At 46.6% G+C, this 19,229-nt stretch overlaps 1 protein-coding gene across 3 annotated transcripts in view; it reads right to left on the minus strand.

Annotated features, from left to right (window-relative positions):
- Positions 1-812: 812 nt before the first annotated feature.
- dhx30 (DEAH (Asp-Glu-Ala-His) box helicase 30) overlaps positions 813-19,229 on the minus strand; it is a 61,257-nt gene continuing 42,840 nt past the window's right edge. For all 3 annotated transcript variants that reach the window (XM_055664739.1, XM_055664738.1, XM_055664741.1), the window contains 6 exons: positions 15,437-15,630; positions 12,048-12,207; positions 10,976-11,133; positions 8,165-8,268; positions 4,268-4,407; positions 813-1,367 (listed from right to left, as the gene is read on the minus strand). In XM_055664739.1, the coding sequence (XP_055520714.1) occupies positions 1,138-1,367; positions 4,268-4,407; positions 8,165-8,268; positions 10,976-11,133; positions 12,048-12,207; positions 15,437-15,630 (986 nt within the window). In that variant the 3' untranslated portion in view covers positions 813-1,137. The remainder of the gene's footprint in view (positions 1,368-4,267; positions 4,408-8,164; positions 8,269-10,975; positions 11,134-12,047; positions 12,208-15,436; positions 15,631-19,229) is intronic.

A 19,229-nucleotide genomic window follows, 5' to 3' on the forward strand; every position in this document is an offset into this window, starting at 1 on the left:
CTTTGGTCTTCTTCAGTCAGAGTATTGAGTATAGAATATATGTTGCAGTTGTATAAGACGTTGGTGAGGCCGCATTTAGAATATTGTGTTCAGTTCTGGGCACCATGTTATAGGAAAGATATTGTCAAGCTTGAAAGGGTTCAGAAAAGATTTACGAGGATGTGGCCAAGACTAGAGGGTGTGAGCTACAGGGAGAGGTTGAGTAGGCTGGGTCTCTATTCCATGGAGCACAAAAGGATGAGGGGGGTTCTTCGAGAGATGTACAAAATGAGAGGAATAGATCAGGTAGATGCCCAGAGTATGGGGAATCGAGGACCAGAGGACATAGGTTCAAGGTGAAGGGGAAAAAATTTAATAGGAATCTGAGGGGTAACTTTTTCATACAATCCTATGGATGAGAAGGGAATGGAGGGTTATGGTATGAGTGCAGGCAGGTGGGACTAAGGGAAAAAAGTTGTTCGGCACGGACTTGTAGGGCCGAGATGGCCTGTTTCCGTGCTGTAATTGTTATATGGTTATAAAGGGTGGTGGGTGTGTGGAACAAGCTGCCAGAGGAGGTAGTTGAGGCTGGGATTATCCCATCATTTAAGAAACAGTTAGACAGGTACATGGATAGGACAGGTTTGGAGAGATATGGACCAAGTGCATGCAAGTGGGACATTGTTAGCCGGTGTGGGCAAGTTGGGCCAAAGGGCCTGTTTCCACGCTGTATCACACCCTAACCAGGTTTACTCAAGAGGCAAGTCAGCCTTTGAACCACCTTGTATGGCACAGTTTGTAATTTCAAAGTAAAAATAACAAACACAAACAGGTTGACAATGTTTTTAAATACATTTTAAATCATGGAAATCAGACAATACTGCCTGTACAAAACCATTCCCCCAAATTTTCAGAGGGTCTTAATCAATAAGATTTATTCTGCTTGCAGTTTTAAACACAAATTGTTATAAACATCAGTTATAAATTATAAATTCATACACTATTCAGTCCATTATTTTCAAGTAATATTGCAAGGTGAGCACACTTCAAAGAATTAAATACAGCAGCTATATCTTTTTTGTACAATGCACCAGGCAATTATGATACAGAATAGGATGCAAGCTCACCTGCCTGCCTGCCTGCCACAGTGCCAGTGAATCATTCACTCATCGGCCAGCAGTTCAAGAGTTCCACGAGTAGTGAAAGCACTTCGTCGTGCTCCTCACGCAAGGCACAGGGAAGTTCTGGCAGCTCGTGACGCAGGCAGGTTTCTACCATATTGTGCATGGCCGTGCGGAAGCTGTACAAGAGATGTGCTGTCTTTGTGTCCAGCTCCAGCTGGAGGAGACTGCAGTCAGCCAGGGTGAGCAGCACACAGTCGCCATCCTCTGAAAAAGGACAAAGGATAAACTTGGGTTTAGGTTTATTATTGTCACCTAGCTTATGGAAGGAGCGTTCAGAAGCCCGATAACAGAGTGTTCCAGAGCCTGGTGGTGCGTGCTTACAAGCTTCTGATAAACATCAAAGACGTGCAGAATCTGGGGCCTTTTTATAGACAATAATAATAATAATAATACATTTTTATTTGCGGGCGCCTTTCAAAGTCTCAAGGACACCTTACAGAAATTAACAAGAGAGAAAAAACATATAGTCGGAGTAAAATAAATAATAAGGACATCACCAATACACAAATTAAAGACAGAATTTGCTCCAAAGACAAAAAAAATCAAAAACACAATGTGAAGAGAGCAGCGGCAGCTAAACCGCGCCAGCGTCCACTCTCCCTTCCGACAGCCATCTTGGACACAAACTAACACATTCGGCCCTTCGAGCCAGCACCGCCATTCAATGTGATCATGGCTGATCGTCCCCGATCAGTACCCCGTTCCTGCCTTCTCCCCATATCCCCTGACTCCGCTATCTGTAAGAGCCTATCTAGCTCTCTTGAAAGTATCCAGAGAACCGCTCTCTGAGGCAGAGAATTCCACAGACTCACAACTCCTCGTCTCCGTTCTAAATGGCTTACTTATTCTTAAATTTTCACAGAGATACCATTGCCCAGGCGTAAGAGAGCGGGGCTGGTTTTGCCAATCTCTTCCCAAAATATGTGTTGAGCAACTTTACAACTGAATTTGGTCACTAGCAAACCAAGATGCAACTGCTAGTATTCCTGAAGGCCACCTTAATCATCTAACTAAAATATTATGCCAAAACACCAAGTGCTGGAGGGACTCAGCAGTTCAGGCAGCACCTGTGGGTCAATGTTTCCATTTGAAAGCCTGCATCTTGATGATGGTGGGTAAATGGGGCATCTTGGTCAACATGGACGAGTTAGGCCAAATGACCTGTGTTCATGCTCTGTGACTCTAAACAGACTGTCGTAACAGATTTCAAAACTTGTGGGCAACATTAAGTTCACATCTGATCACTTATTAAGCGCCAAAGACACTTTATATTTTTCTCCAGGCTACTTGACATGGGAGTCAAGGCAAGCGTGCCATATGCCTGTTTCACATCCCTATCTACTAATGTTGCCACGTTCAGGGAGCTATATACTTGCACCTCTTAGTGTCCGTTCAACAACACTCTGCAGTGCCCTCACTGTATGTGTCCTGCCTACATTGAACTTCACAAAATGCATCAGTTGTCACCAGTCAGAGTTAAATTCCATTTGCCATTCCCTTCCCACTTTCCTTTGTAATCTTAGACAACCTTCTTCACTATACACTCTGTCAGCAATTCTGCTGTCATCTGCAAACTTACTCATTGTTCCACCAACATCCTCATACAAATAAATAAATATGAGTGGACACGACAGTGATATAATGCACGATAACACTGGCCATAGAACTTCAATCTGAATACTCTCCCCTTCAAATGACACCTTCTGACTCCTTCCCGTTAAGCCACTTTCGTATCCAATTGGCCAGTTCACCCTAGATCCCAAATGAAAGAACCTGCTAGATGATTTGATCAAGGGGAGCCATGTCATAAACCTTGCTGAAGTTCACGTGGACATTTGTAGATTACCTCTTCAAACAAAATCAAATCAAATTTGCTGAGTTGATCTCATGCCGTCTATCCATAATCAGTCCTTGTCTTTCCAATTAAAAAAAAAAAACGCCTCTCAGTATCCCATCCAATAACAAATACTGGAACTTGCATTGAAATGCACCGCTCATTTATTTTGATTGACTTCTCTGTGATAACCAGTCTTCAGTCCAATGCCAACACACTTCCCCAGTACCATGAGGTTCAATCTTGTGCACCAGCTGTTGACGTGGCTCCTTACTGAGAGCCTTGTGGAAAACTATCAACCTGCCTCTATCAACCTTGCTCGTTATATCCTTGAAACATAGTTGCAGGAGGAGGCCATTCGGTCCTTCGAGCCAGCACCGCCATTCATTGTGATCATGGCTGATCGTCCCCTATCAATAACCCATGCCTGCCTTCTCCCCATATCCCTTGATTCCACTAGCCCTTATAAACACTCTTAGCAAATTTATCAAACTTCCCTAAATGTCCAGATGTTTCTTCTTTGACCATTCCTTGCAACAGATGTTATGGAGAATGGTCTACAGCAGGGGTGAGGAACCTTTTCATGTCGGAATACCACATTAAGTTAGCTGTAATCTAATAAGGCCGCATTCCAAGAAACTTCAATTAGATATAGGATTATTTTGTTGAATCTTCTTTTACTCTTTGGTATTTTAAATACGTTCATTTTAAGATTAAAATAAAAATAATAAAAGACGAACAAAAACATATTAATAAAAATAAAAGGATTTGTTCTACAAAATTTGGATTTGTTCAAAAGGCCGCACTTAATGGCCTTAAGGTCACAGGTTCCCCACCGCTGGTCTACAGGTTCCAAAGATAGACACAAAGTGCTGGAGTAATCAGTGGGTCAGGCAGCATCCATGGAGAACATGGATAGATCTATGGGCTCCTGTTGTTTGTCAGAGTTAGATTTAGCGCTTGGGCTAAAGGAATCGGGATATGGAGAGAAGGCAGGAACGGGGTACTGATTTTAGATGATCAGCCATGATCATATTGGCTCGAAGGGCTAAATGGCCTACTCCTACACCTATTTTCTATGTTCCCACACCTCTTGAGCAAGGAAGTCACATTTGTAGTCTTCAACTCTGCTCACTCTGCAGCCAAGGTGCAGACCATACTCAGCTAATCATCAACTTCACCAGCCAGCAAGAGGTTGGAGTGGGATCTCCATTCCTAGGGACCAGCGAAATCTGATTTCTCTGTACAACAGTCCTTCTACAACACTTACCCTTGACATGAATATCACAGTCTGGGAGCAGCAGCAGAGCCAGCGGATGGACCATGGAGGAGTCACGGACAAAGACAGTCCCATTGGATTTCACAGCTGTGAAGTAAGTCATCCAGCGGCTCTTGAAAGTTTCCTCGTTCCTGCGAGTACATTGCAAACGGCATGAGGGGAATATAGTTTCAACTGGCCGTGGAAAGGGGATCTGGAAAAATCTTCCTGACTTTGAATTTAGCTTAATTTAATTTAGAGATACAGCGCGGAAATAGGTCCTTCGGCGCACCGAGTCCGCACCGACTAGCGATCCCCACACACTAACACTAACACCGAGTCCGCACCGACTAGCGATCCCCGCACACTAACACTAACACCGAGTCCGCACCGACTAGCGATCCCCGCACACTAACACTCCTTCCTACACACTAGGGACAATTTACCATCTTTACTGAAGCTAATTAACGTACAAACCTGCACGTCTTTGGAATGTGGGAGGAAAACGGAACACCGGGAGAAAACCCACAAAGTCACAGGGAGAAGGTACAAACTCCATACATCCAGCACCCGTAGGCAGGATGGAACCTGGGTCTCTGGCGCTGTGAGGCAGCAACTCTACCGCTGCGCCACCGTACCAGCTGCTCATTGAATATGACACATATGACATTGAATCTTTAATATTCTTCTCAGGAGATGGTGCCGAGTTCAATGCCTTATCCAAACAAAGCAAATTTGCAAAATGGTGCTTTCCGAGCATTCATTGTCCAAAAAAAAAGGGCGGCCACAGTGTAGAGTTGCTGCCTTGCAGCGCCAGAGACCCGGGTTCAATCCCGACTACGGGTGCTGCCTGTGCGGAGTTTGTACGTTCTCCCTGTGACCGCGTGGGTTTTCTCTGAGATCTTCGATTTCCTCCCACACTCCGTGTGTTAATTGGCTTGGTGTATGAGTGTAAATTGTCCCTAGTGTGTGTAGGGTAGTGTTAATGTGCGGTGATCTCTGGTCGGTGCTGACCCGGTGGGCCAAAGGGCCTCTTTCCGCACTGTATCTCTAAACGAAACAAAACTTTACACGGTGCTGAGAAGTTGCCATGCCCTGCAGAGGGACCTATGGGTTGGCCATTCGTAGACCAGAGTGAGAATAGTCAGCTTCCTTCCCAAAACGGTGAACCAGTTTGACAACTTCACATTTGCAATGATTAAGATCTTTAGATTCTGGAGTAGTTCCAGAGGATTGGCGGGTAGCAAACGTAACCCCACTTTTTAAGAAGGGAGGGAGAGAGAAAACGGGGAATTACAGACCAGTTAGTCTAACATCGGTAGTGGGGAAACTGCTAGAGTCAGTTATTAAAGATGGGATAGCAGCACATTTGGAAAGTGGTGAAATCATTGGACAAAGTCAGCATGGATTTACAAAAGGTAAATCATGTCTGATGAATCTTATAGAATTTTTCGAGGATGTAACTAGTAGCGTGGATAGGGGAGAACCAGTGGATGTGGTGTATCTGGACTTCCAGAAGGCTTTCGACATGGTCCCACATAAGAGATTAGTATACAAACTTAAAGCACATGGCATTGGGGGTTCAGTATTAATGTGGATAGAGAACTGGATGGCAAACAGGAAGCAAAGAGTAGGAGTAAACGGGTCCTTTTCACAATGGCAGGCAGTGACTAGTGGGGTACCGCAAGGCTCAGTACTGGGACCCCAGCTATTTACAATATATATTAATGATCTGGATGAGGGAATTGAAGGCAATATCTCCAAGTTTGCGGATGACACTAAGCTGGGGGGCAGTGTTAGGTGTGAGGAGGATGCTAGGAGACTGCAAGGTGACTTGGATAGGCTGGGTGAGTGGGCAAATGTTTGGCAGATGCAGTATAATGTGGATAAATGTGAGGTTATCCATTTTGGTGGCAATAACGGGAAAGCAGATTATTATCTAAATGGTGGCCGATTGGGAAAGGGGGAGATACAGCGAGACCTGGGTGTCATGGTACACCAGTCATTGAAGGTAGGCATGCAGGTGCAGCAGGCAGTAAAGAAAGCAAATGGTATGTTGGCTTTCATAGCAAGAGGATTTGAGTATAGGAGCAGGGAGGTTCTACTGCAGTTGTACAGGGTCTTGGTGAGACCACACCTGGAGTATTGCGTGCAGTTTTGGTCTCCAAATCTGAGGAAGGACATTATTGCCATAGAGGGAGTGCAGAGAAGGTTCACCAGACTGATTCCTGGGATGTCAGGACTGTCTTATGAAGAAAGACTGGATAGACTTGGTTTATACTCTCTAGAATTTAGGAGATTGAGAGGGGATCTTATAGAAACCTACAAAATTCTTAAGGGGTTGGACAGGCTAGATGCAGGAAGATTGTTCCCGATGTTGGGGAAGTCCAGGACAAGGGGTCACAGCTTAAGGATAAGGGGGAAATCCTTTAGAACCGAGATGAGGAGAACTTTTTTCACACAGAGAGTGGTGAATCTCTGGAACTCTCTGCCACAGAGGGTAGTTGAGGCCAGTTCATTGGCTATATTTAAGAGGGAGTTAGATGTGGCCCTTGTGGCCAAGGGGATCAGAGGGTATGGAGAGAAGGCAGGTACGGGATACTGAGTTGGATGATCAGCCATGATCATATTGAATGGCGGTGCAGGCTCGAAGGGCCGAATGGCCTACTCCTGCACCTAATTTCTATGTTTCTATGTTTCTAAATATTGTATTTCAAGACACCAAACTATGGGTTGTTTCTGGACTATGTCTTTGTTTGCACCAAGGACTTTGGTTTTGCACTATTATGGTTTACAAGTACTATGTCTATTACTTTATCATGTTATATATCCATGTGTTATTGCATTTACAGCCCTTTAAGCTGCAACAAATAAGGATTTCATTGTTCCGTTGCTGGTACACATGACAATTAAACACTCTTGCAAATGCTCAGGTTGGGGGGAGTCCCCCCCCGCCACGGGTACCATGTAACCCCTGTGCTACCTGCTCCATGGGTGGATAGTCGGCGACTAAACCACCTGGTTTGGAGGCTGGGGAGGGGGCTGTGGACCCCCAGCAGGACCAAAAACAAGACCTGTCAAAGGGTGGATGAGCTCCTGGCGAGCCGACGGCCATTCACACTTCATTAGAAGTTGCGATCGCTGTCGTACACAACATTGTAAGGACACCGTGCCTGGTGATGTTCTCAACGATGATGATGAGGAAATGCTTAATCTGCAAAGAGAGAGAGGAATTCTACTCATCTTCTAGGGGTAACCAGTTTAGTAAAGTAACTCCAACCTTGTTGTGTTCCATTTTGTGCTTCAAAGCCAAAAGCATTGTTTTAGGTTTATTATTGTCGTGTGTGTGGAGGTACAGTGGAAAGCTTCAGTTTGTGTGTGATTCACCAACTGCTGAGGAAATCGAGTTACTTTTCATACCATGCAGTCCCGTCAGGCACTTGTCCAGCGAGCAATGCCATACAACACTGGACACCATTGCCAATACCTCTGGTCGGCAAAGTTGAGTTTGCAAAACAATTGTTGGAAATTAATTTTTCCCATAGTTAGCATTAGTTGAGAGTCGAGTGTTTAATTGTTAAATGTACCGACAATGGAACAAAGAAATTCTTACTTGCAGCAACCTGAATGATTCCACAAGAGATAGAGAAACAAGGAACTGCAGATGCTGGTGTACAAAAATAAGACAAAGTGCTGGAGTAACTCAGTGGGTCAGACAGCATTGGGAGAACATGGATAGGTGACTTTTTGGTCAGGACCTTTCTTCAGACTCGGTCCTACCCGTGTTCTCCACAGATGCTGCCTGGCCCACTGAGTTACTCCAGCATTTTGTGTCTTTTTATAAATTCTACAAGAGATCTTTGTTCTTTTCTGCATATGCATCTCTACAGTGGTCATGCTTTAAATTACCTGTTGACGGTAGACCTGTGCAGGAGTACCTGGCCAGTCTTGGTACGGCACACCACACTCTTGGGTTTGAACTTTCCCTCCCTGGTGACTTTCCCATGCCTCAGCTATAAAGCAAACCAGAGAACAAGGAACAGTAATCTTAAACAATGTGGATCAGGGGTCAAAAATACAAGCAGTGTTGGGGAATCAAGAACCCCAGAACAAAGGTTTAAGTTAAAAGGGGCAACGTTTTACACAAAGGATGGCGGGTATAGGGAACGAGCTGCCGGAGGAGGGAGTTGATACAAGTATTATCACAATGTTTAAAAGACACTTGGACAGGAACATGGATGGACAGGTTTAGAGGGACACGGGCCAAACGCAGACAGGACTAGTGTAGATGGGGCATGTTGGTCAGTGTGGGAAAGTTGGGCCGAAGGGCCTGTTACCACACTGTAAGGCTCCATGAGAAAATACTCAGCAAGTCGGGCTGCATCTATGGGAAGATAAAACAGACTTACTTTAAGGTAGAAGACCCACAGACGCCGCCTGATCTGCTGAGTATCTCCAGCATCTGCAGTTCTTTCTGTTTTTACCGGAATACAAACCATTGGAAGTGGAATAAAAACAGAAAATAGTGAAAAAACTCAGCGGGTCAATAGACAATAGATGCAGGAGTCGGCCATTCGGCCCTTCGAGCCAGCACCGCCATTCAATGTGATCATGGCTGATCATCCACAACCAGGCGTTCCTGCCTTCTCCCCATATCCCCTATCTTTAAGAGCCCTATCTAGCTCTCTCTTGAAAATATCCAGCGAACCGGCCTCCACCGCCCTCCGAGGCAGAGAATCCCACAGATTCACAACTCTCTGGGTGAAAAAGTGTTTCCTCGTCTCCGTTCTAAATGGATTACCCCTTATTCTTAAACTGTGGCCCCTGGTCAGGGAGCATCGGTGGAAAAGGAAACAGAATGGACAGTCTTTGACTGTGTTTCGACTTTCCGCAGACATTCATGACCAGCTCAGGGTTTCCAGCAGTGTTTTATTTTCATTGTCAGCAGAAGTGCTTGTTCCGTCTGAACTGCATCGCTTTTTATTTTAGTCTTCTCTACATCCCATGGGAAGCTCCTCTATCAAACATTTATCAACCTCCTGAAAATTTCAAACGACTCAGCATCCGTGTCTCTGGGAATAAATTCACATTGCTTCCGGATGTCCAAACTCCTTATTTTGCTTTGAAGTGACATTTCTCTGATTTTAACATTTGCATTCTCAGCTCCCACACCAGAGGGAACAGCTAAAGTGCGGAATATGTTAATCATTTAGTTCAGTTTAGAGTTACAGCATGGAAACAGGCCCTTCGCCCCACCGAATCCATGCCGACCATCGATCGCCCGTTCGCATACTGGTATTGCACCCGCCAAGCTTGGCAGAGAGTACTTCACCCACAGGCTGGTGTGCAAGGCCCTATCGGACCAAACATCCTCTGCACCACCTCGCCCAGGACTCACAGCAACTGGGATCTCAACGCCTGTCATCTCGTCGCCCGTTCTCCCATCACGAGCGACCGTCTGTGGCTCCGGTTTCAACACACTAGGAGCACGGAGAACCAGCTGGGAACAGACTTCGCGACCTTCTCAAATCACTGTTGCACCGAACCCCACCACAGCCCCACCCGGCTCGGACCTGCCTCGCAAAGAGTGGGTCGTCCTGAACCGGCTCTGTACAGGCGGTCGGCCAGTTCAACGCCAACATGCATCGCTGGGGGCTGCGATCATCAGCAGCCTGTGTATGTGGAGCAGACCAGCAAACAGCAGCAGCAGCACGTCATTTTCGACTGTGCTGTTCTCATCCACCTGGCGAGGGGTAGACCTCACGGCCATGACAACAGCCCATTGAACTGGTGGCAGCTCCTGGAGGCCGTTACATAACCTCTGCTGTCTCAAACACAAGAAGAGGACGACTGGTTCCATGTTATCCCACCTTCCCATCCACTCCCTACAGGGCAATTTACAGAACCAAGTTAACCTACAAATGCACACATCTTTGGGATACGGGAGGAAACCGGAGCATCAGGAGGAAACCCACGTGGCCACAGACAGCACCCATAGTCAGGATCGAACCCAGGTCTCTGGTGCTGTGCTGCTGCGCCCCTATGCAAGTACCTCAGCTGAATCACTCCTGGCTTTTCTAGGCTCACTGAATCCCTTCCATGTTTGTGCAACCAGATCCAGCAGTTAATCCTTGGTACATCATCTGTGTTTTTACACAATACAAACCTAGATCAACCAGATATAGCCTCAAACCAGGATTCCCAACAAAGCCTTAACCTGAGCTCACTCCATTGTAATTAGAAAGGGAACGAGCTGCCAGAGGGTGTAGCTGAGGCTGGTAGAATAACAGCACTAACACGTACATGGGTTTAAGGAACGGTTTAGAGGGATATGGGTCAAACACAGACAAATGAGGATACCAGGAATTGCAGATGCTGGTTTACAAAAAAAGAGAGAAAGTACTGGAATAACTCAGCGGGTCAGGCAGCATCCCTGGAGAGCATGGATGGGTGATGTTTCGGGTCGACTCTTCTTTGGAAACGTCACCTATCCATGTTCTCTAGAGATGTTGCCTGAGTTATTCCAGCACTAAAGTGTATATATACATGATAAGGGAATAACGTTTAGTGCAAAGTCCGATTAAGGACTAGCTTAGATGGGTTATCTTAACCAAAGGGCCTGTTTCTGTCCTGTTGTTGTGACATTTAATTAAGGGAAGCGATTACATAAATGTGAGGGGGGGGGGGGGGGGGGGGAAGTTGGACACAAGGAGATCTCACCTGGATGAGGTTAGGGTACAGGCCAGCCAGAAGTACCCCCTTGATCAGCTCTTCCTCCCCTCTGTACTGGTTACACAAGGAGGAAGAACGGCCACAGTCAGAAGGGTTGGACACCAGGAAAGCGTTGTAAACGTTCTCAGAGAATTGTAGAATCAATCCTGACCAAAAGATGGCAAATTGTCAGTCAAGTTGAATGAGAGAAAAATAATTGAATTGTATTTGACGTACAGAATGAAACTTTGTGCAATAACGCACAATAAGAGCAACTGGAAATACAATGAAAATGATTACAAATAACGCAAAGATAGGAGAATTAGCCATCGGGTCCAGGCAGACTGGTGTGGCAGTCTCTTTAATCCTGCTTCTCCAATTCACTCTTTAATACCCTTTCAAGAGAGAGCTAGATAGAGCTATTAAAGATAGCGGAGTCAGGGGATATGGGGAGAAGGCAGGAACGGGGTACTGATTGGGGATGATCAGCCATGATTACATTGAATGGCGGTGCTGGTTCGAAGGGCCGAATGTCCTCCTCCTGCACCTATTGTCTATTGTTTATACCCTTTGGGCAGCAAGGTGGCGCTGTGGTAGAGCTACTGCCTTACAGCTCCAGAGGCCCGGGTTCGATACTGACCCGACCACTGAAATGGAGGGATGTGTATCGTGAACGGACAGAGGGGATTAGTTTAACAAGGGACACATGTAGGCCGAGGGCTGTTCCTGTGCTGTACCCTTCTATGTTTAATGAAATGCTGCAAATATTCCTGCAGTAATCAAGCTGTTTTATTCACAACTGGACCTTGGGAGCTTCTGTAGGTGCCAGGGGTGGTGGCGGCAGAGGCAGATACGATGAGGCTTATAGATGGCAAATGTATATGCAGGGATATGGATCACGTGCAGGAAGCGTTTGAATTTAGTTTATTGTCACGTGTATCATGTTCAGCACAGGCATTGGGGGCTGAAGGGCCTGTTCTTGCGCTGTATGTTTCGTCTCCCAAAACAACAAACAATAATGGAAAGGCCTTTAAGAGAGCAATCTCGGTGCCACTAATGTGGGCCCTGTGGTCCTACCTACCGTGAATGAAGCGGAGACTTGGAGCATACAGCATGTTCTCCTCCAGATACTCTTTCTTGGAGTCTGAGTCCCACGCCTGCCGCACTTTCTTCCAACCTTCAACGGCTTTAATAAACGCCACGTGGTCACTCCGACTCTCCCCACTCAGATGCGTTTTAGCCTAAAGGCAAATCAAAACCCGACTTTACTCACGGGATTAGACAATCTGGTATTACTCTTCTCAAAGCTGAGGAGATTAAAGGGAACACTAACAGCTGTTTAACCGGATGAAGGGTGGTTATCGAGGGGATAAGTGGAAACTGTTTACACCCAGAGGAGATTTCACGGTATTTTGTTACAAAACGAGGGGCGAGGAGTAGAATTGTTTTCATGCAAATGACAATAACTGAAATAGATTACAAACCAATAACTAGACCATGTCAGATAACAGCTGGTGTAGTTTGTGGGAACACAGACAATACATTCACTATCTTTCCTTGACTACAGACACCAGTACTGTACACAACACTCCCGATTTGAGCTTCCAAAGCCTTAAATAATCAAAACAAAACTGCCCTACTTCTGCATTCACTAGATTCCACTAGAAATAAACAATGCTTCTATTCGGATTATGAATTACTTGCTGGACCAGCCCATTAGACATTTCAAAGTTGTAGTAACTGTGGAAGGTAGGCACAAAATGCTGGAGTAACTCAGCGGGTGAGTCAGCATCTCTGGAGAGAAGGAATGGGCGACGTTTCGGGTTGAGACCCTTCTTCAGTAACTGTGGAGTTGTGCACAATGTCTCCAGAGTGTGGCGGTGGAGAGAGTGAGCAGCTTCACGCTGCTGGCAAATTAACATCAATGATGTTCACATCTCAAAGAGGTATTGAGTGGAGGAGGCCCAGGACAGAACGGTCAGTACGGGAATGGTGAGGGAAGATAAAATGGTTGGCAACCATTTCTTAATTAGTACGGGTGTTGGAGGTTATGGGGAGAAGGCAGGAGAATGGGATTAGGAGAGAGAGAGAGAGATAGATCAGCCTCGATTGATGGACCGAATGGCCTAATTCTACTCCTAATCCTTATGAGAAATGATGCTGTCTAGCTAGGCTACCACGTGACCATCCAGAGGCTAACCATAAGACACACACCCAGGTCTGATCTCCCTGCGGTGGGCCTGCCTCAACTGAGGGTGTCTTGTGATAAAAGGCCGAAACACCCAGTAAGTTACACAACTGAAGGTGTGTCTGATTGGTAGCAAAATCACCGTGTGGTCACCCCCAAGAATACAAAATGTCAATTGTAGTGAAAAACCTTGATCACCCCCAATCAGTACCCCGTTCCTGCCTTCTCCCCATATCTCCCACTCATGTATAAGAAGGAACTGCAGATGCTGGTTTAGATACACAAAAAGCTGGAGTAACTCAGCGGGACAGGCAGCACCTCTGGAGAGAAGGAATGGGTGATGGACATTTTGGGTTGAGACCCTTCTTCAGACTGAAATGTCTGTCACAGCAACTCATATTATGCTTGGGTAGCTTACAGCCCAATGGTGTAATCATTGATCCTCTAGTTTTTCCCTGCTTTTCTTTCCTGGCCTTTCCTTTTCTAGTCATTGTCCACCCATCTGCTAACCAACCCACCCACCCTCTTCAGTATCCACCTATCACTTGCCAGACTTTGCCCCACCCAAAATAGACACAAAAAGGTGGAGTAACTCAGCGGTTCAGACAGCATCTCTGGAGAAATGGAATTGGTGACGTTTCGGGTCAAGACCTTTCTTCAGACTGAATCAAGGGAAAGGGAAATAGAGATACAGACAGTGATATGGAGAGATATAGAACAAATGAACGAAAGATATGCAAAAAAGTAACGATGATAAAGGGAAGAGGCCATAGTTAGTTGTAGACTCGGTGAAAACGAGTTAGACAATGAGTCTCCACAAGATGGCTTGGACACTAGTGCAACGACTTGGGCACGGGAGGGACTTACTCCAGCTTTTTGTGCCTACCTTTGGTTTAAACCAGCATCTGCAGTTCCTTCCTACACATTTTGTTCCACCCCACCTCTTCCAGCTTTCTCCCTCTCCCTACAATCAGTCTGAGAATTGCGACACAAAACACCGCCTGCCTATTCCTTCCAGAGATGCTGCATGATCCCCTGAGTTATTCTTATTCCAACACTTTGTGCTTCAAAATAGAATGCTTTATTGTCCATGACACTGAATGACAGAAGGAAGATTAAGTTGGAACGATGTTAATACAGGTCAGGCCTCATCTAAAGGACGAGAGAGTTTTGTTTATTATCATCGGTGCAGTGAAAAGATTTTTGACGCGTGCTATCCAGTCAGCGGAAAGACTATACCCGATTACAGTCGTGTCGACCACAGTGTACAGATACAGGATAAATGGAATAACATTTAGTGCAAGGTAAAGTCCGATTAAAGTAAATCTGAGGGTCTACATCTCTCTAGTTGGTGATGGGATGGCTCAGTTGCCTGGTGACAGCTGGGAGGAAACTGGCCCTGAATCTGGAGGGATAATGGGGTTGTCCCACTGCAGCGACCTAATCTGCGAGTATAGACGAGTTTGCCCTCGACTCAAACTCGCAGCATGGTCGACACGTGGTCCTATGAGGTCCTACGAGGTCACTGGAACTCTCCTTCATGCTCGAGGGAAGTTCCCGCATACTCGCGGCCTCGGTTTGGTCGAGGACATTTTTTCAGCATGTTGAAAAATTTTCCGCAAGTAAACATTGGTCGGCATGGTTCTTTTGTACTCGTAGTGCAGTGGAGTGGTGTCATTATGTTGTTACAGGCAGTCGAGGGCAGCCGTAGGCAATCTCCTTTGCTGACCAGGCATTTTAATTGACTCATTGGAGTTTTCAGGAACAAGGAAAACCGGCTGGTAATGTTAAATGCCCGCTAAACTTTATTAAACGTTGTCTGACTTCTTAAAAGTGTTTCCACCCCTTCTCCCCCCCCCCCCCCCCCTCTCTCTCCCCCCCCCCCCCCCCCCCCCGCTCTCTAAAGGACTTAAGAGCCTGTCCCACTTGGGCGTAATTTGCGTGTCACGCAGATGGCGCGCGAAGATTTTATGAATTCCCAAATCCTGGGGCGCTGCGCGCGACCGCGGGTCTCTGCCTAAGTCACCATCACCATGTGCGGGTAAATGACGCCCAAGAGGGGCAGGCCCTGTATGGTTCAGACTGCGGCACTACAGAATGTCACAGTCATCCAGAATTGTTAATGGAGATGGGCAGCAAAGGTTCTCTTTCAACACCTCTGGCCAAATTCAAGGTTAGATTCAACCTCAGCTGAGGAATTACAATGCCACTCGAGAACAAAAAGTAATTAAAGTCCTCCGCGTCTTCACAATTATCTGCTTTCCCTCCCCTCCCCTCCCTACCTTCATAACCTCAGCCCTGTTCAGCAAGCTGTTCACAAATGGATCCCGAGTCAGGCAGGCCACAACCATCAGCACGGGGTAAAGACAGCGGAAAATGGACGCCATGACGATTGCTTTAGCCAGCCGTGGGTCAGTGGAGATGTGAGCCAGTCGCTGACCAAGCAAGGTTAGAGATTCATCTACATCAAGCACCCCTGGAGAGGAAACAATGGGAAGCACATTAGCAAATATAACTCACGCATCCATTGGGCTTAGATTCGAATAGTCAACTTCAAGTAACCCTTGCTTTCCCTCTCTCTCCATCCCCGCCTCCTCCCCAGTTCTCCGACCAGTCTTACTGTCCCCGACTACAGTCTTACTGTCCCCGACCAGTCTTACTGTCCCCGACTACAGTCTTACTGTCCCCGACTACAGTCTTACTGTCCCCGACCAGTCTTACTGTCCCCGACCAGTCTTACTGTCCCCGACCAGTCTTACTGTCCCCGACTACAGTCTTACTGTCCCCGACTACAGTCTTACTGTCCCCGACTACAGTCTTACTGTCCCCGCCGACTACAGTCTTACTGTCCCCGACCAGTCTTACTGTCCCCGACTACAGTCTTACTGTCCCCGACTACAGTCTTACTGTCCCTACGTCTTACTGTCCCCGACCAGTCTTACTGTCCCCGACTACAGACTACAGTCTTACTGTCCCCGACTACAGTCTTACTGTCCCCGACTACAGTCTTACTGTCCCCGACTACAGTCTTACTGTCCCGACTACAGTCTTACTGTCCCCGACTACAGTCTTACTGTCCCCGACTACAGTCTACTGTCCCCGACTACAGTCTTACTGTCCCCGACTACAGTCTTACTGTCCCCGACTACAGTCTTACTGTCCCCGACTACAGTCTTACTGTCCCCGACCAGTCTTACGACTACCCCGACTACAGTCTTACTGTCCCCGACTACTGTCTTACTGTCCCCGACTCTTACTGTCCCCGAGTCTTACTGTCCCCGACTACAGTCTTACTGTCCCCCAGACTACAGTCTTACTCCCCGTACTGTCCCGACAGTCTTACTGTCAGTCTTTACTGTCCCCGACTACAGTCTTACTGTCCCGTCCCTGTCCCCCCGACTACAGTCTGTACTGTCCCCCCGACAGTCTTACAGTCTTACTGTCCCGACGACTTACAGTCTTACTGTCCCCGACTACAGTCTTACTACAGTCTTACTGTCCCCGACTACAGTCTTACTGTCCCCTTACTGTCCCCGACTACAGTCTTACTGTCCCCGACTACAGTCTTACTGTCCCCGACTACAGTCTTACTGTCCCCGACTACAGTCTTACTGTCCCCGACTAGTCTTACTGTCCCCGACTACAGTCTTACTGTCCCCGACAGTCTTACTGTCCCCGACTACAGTCTTACTGTCCCCGACCAGTCTTACTGTCCCCCCGACTACAGATTACAGTCTTACTGTCCCCGACTACAGTCTTGCTGTCCCCGACCAGTCTTACTGTCCCCGACCGACTACAGTCTTACTGTCCCCGACTACAGTCTTACTGTCCCCGACCAGTCTTACTGTCCCCGACCAGTCTTACTGTCCCTGTCCCCGACCAGACTGTCCCCGAGTCTTACTGTCCCCCCGACCACTACAGTCTTACTGTCCCCGACTCTTACAGTCTTACTGTCCCCGACTACAGTCTTACTGTCCCCGACTACAGTCTTACTGTCCCCGACTACAGTCTTACTGTCCCCGACTCTTACTGTCCCCGACTACAGTCTTACTGTCCCCGACTACAGTCTTACTGTCCCCGACTACAGTCTTACTGTCCCCGACTACAGTCTTACTGTCCCCGACTAGTCTTGCTGTCCCCGACTATATCTGTTTGCTTTGTTACCTTCTCCCAACTAACAATGATACAGTCTTACTGTCCCCGACTACAGTCTTACTGTCCCCGACCAGTCTTACTGTCCCCGACTACAGTCTTACTGTCCCCGACTACAGTCTTACTGTCCCCGACTACATCTGTTTGCTTTGTCCCCGACTATATCTGTTTGCTTTGTTACCTTCCCCAACTAACAATGATCTATTCTACATTTTCCTTGATCTCCATTCATTTTGTCCTGTTTTCACACCTTACATTTCCTTATCTCTGTACCACTCCCCTGACATCAGTCTGAAGAAGGGTCTCGACCTGAAACATCACCCATTCCTTCTCTCCAGAGATGCTGCCTGTCCCGCTGAGTTACTCCAGCATTCTGTGCCTATCTTAGGCATGAAACTGGAGCTGGTTTCCCAGGTGTGGTCATTCCTTGTCAGCTCAATATTGAAACTTCCAATGCAATCCCCTGCTCAACTAACACCAGCCTCCCTGGAAGGACTGATCTTTAACCTTCACTGCCATAGAATCCAGGACCCCAGTGAGAGATCAGTTAATAAAGTATAAACTAGGGGTCAGTAGTAGAAACAAGGAACAGCAGATGCTGGTTTACTAAGGAAAGACACAAAGTACCAGAGTAACTCAGCGGATTTGTCAGCATCACTGGGGAACATGGATAGGTGACATTTTGGGTCGGGACCCTTCTTCAGAACCAGTCTTTTGATTTGGTGCAGTTCAAGTAAATAGCACCATTTATAAATCAACTCAATTAAAACCAACTCTCTATTAAACCATATGTGTAAAACTGATCTCCTCCATTGTAGCTGCAGTTACCGAGGGTTAAAAACAGATTTAAGAATTAACTTCAAAACTTTAGAGAAGTGAGACAACTGGATTAAAACATTAGTTGACTTCCAACTTTAGACTTTAGAGACACAGCGTGGAATCAGGCGCTTTAGACCCACCGTGCTGACTAGCGATCACCCATACACTAGCACTATTGTACACACTAGGGACAATTTACAATTTATAGAAGCCAATTAACCTACAAACCTGCACGTCATTGGGATGTGGGAGGAAACTGGAGCACCCGGAGAAAATCCACACGGTGACAGGGAGAACGTACAAACTCTGTACTGACAGCACCTGTAATCAAAACCAACCCCGGGTCTCTTGCGATGTAAGGCAGCAACTCTACCGCTGTGTCACTGTGCACACATGCACATCCAGGAGGAAGGGGAGCTGTTTTATGACTGAAGCAAGTTTAGTACAGGAAATAGCTCAAGTCTCAGGTACTATAACAGAGTTTTTAAAGACACCTGGTCAGATATATACGAATGGAAAAGGTTTAGAGGGATGTAATAACAAGAAACTGCAGATGCCGGTTTGTACAAATTTAGGGGGAGTGGGCAGATGCATGGCAGATGAAGTTTAATGTGGATACACGTGAGGTTATCCACTTTGGTAGCAAAAACAGGAAGGCAGAATACTATCTAAAAGGCAACAAGTTGGGATAAGGGGAAGTACAACGGGATCTGGGGGTCCTTGTTCATCAGTCTATAAAAGTAAGCATGCAGGTACAGCAGGCAGTGAAGAAAGCGAATTGCATGCTGGCCTTTATAACAAGAGGAGTTGAATATAGGAGCAAAGAGGTCCTTCTGCAATTGTACAGAGCTCTAGTGAGTGCACCTGGAATATTGTGTGCAGTTTTGGTCCCCTAATCTGAGGAAGGACATTCTTGCTATTGAGGGAGTGCAGCGTAGGTTTACAAGGTTAATTCCTGGGATGGCGGGACTGTCATATGCTGAGAGAATGGAGCGGCTGGGCTTGTACAATCTAGAGTTTACAAGGATGAGAGGGTATCTCAGTGAAACATATAAGATTGTTAAGGGTTTGGACACGCTAGAGGCAGGAAACATGTTCCCGATG

Source organism: Leucoraja erinacea, chromosome 43 (assembly GCF_028641065.1).
Source record: "Leucoraja erinacea ecotype New England chromosome 43, Leri_hhj_1, whole genome shotgun sequence".
NCBI lineage: Eukaryota > Metazoa > Chordata > Chondrichthyes > Rajiformes > Rajidae > Leucoraja > Leucoraja erinaceus.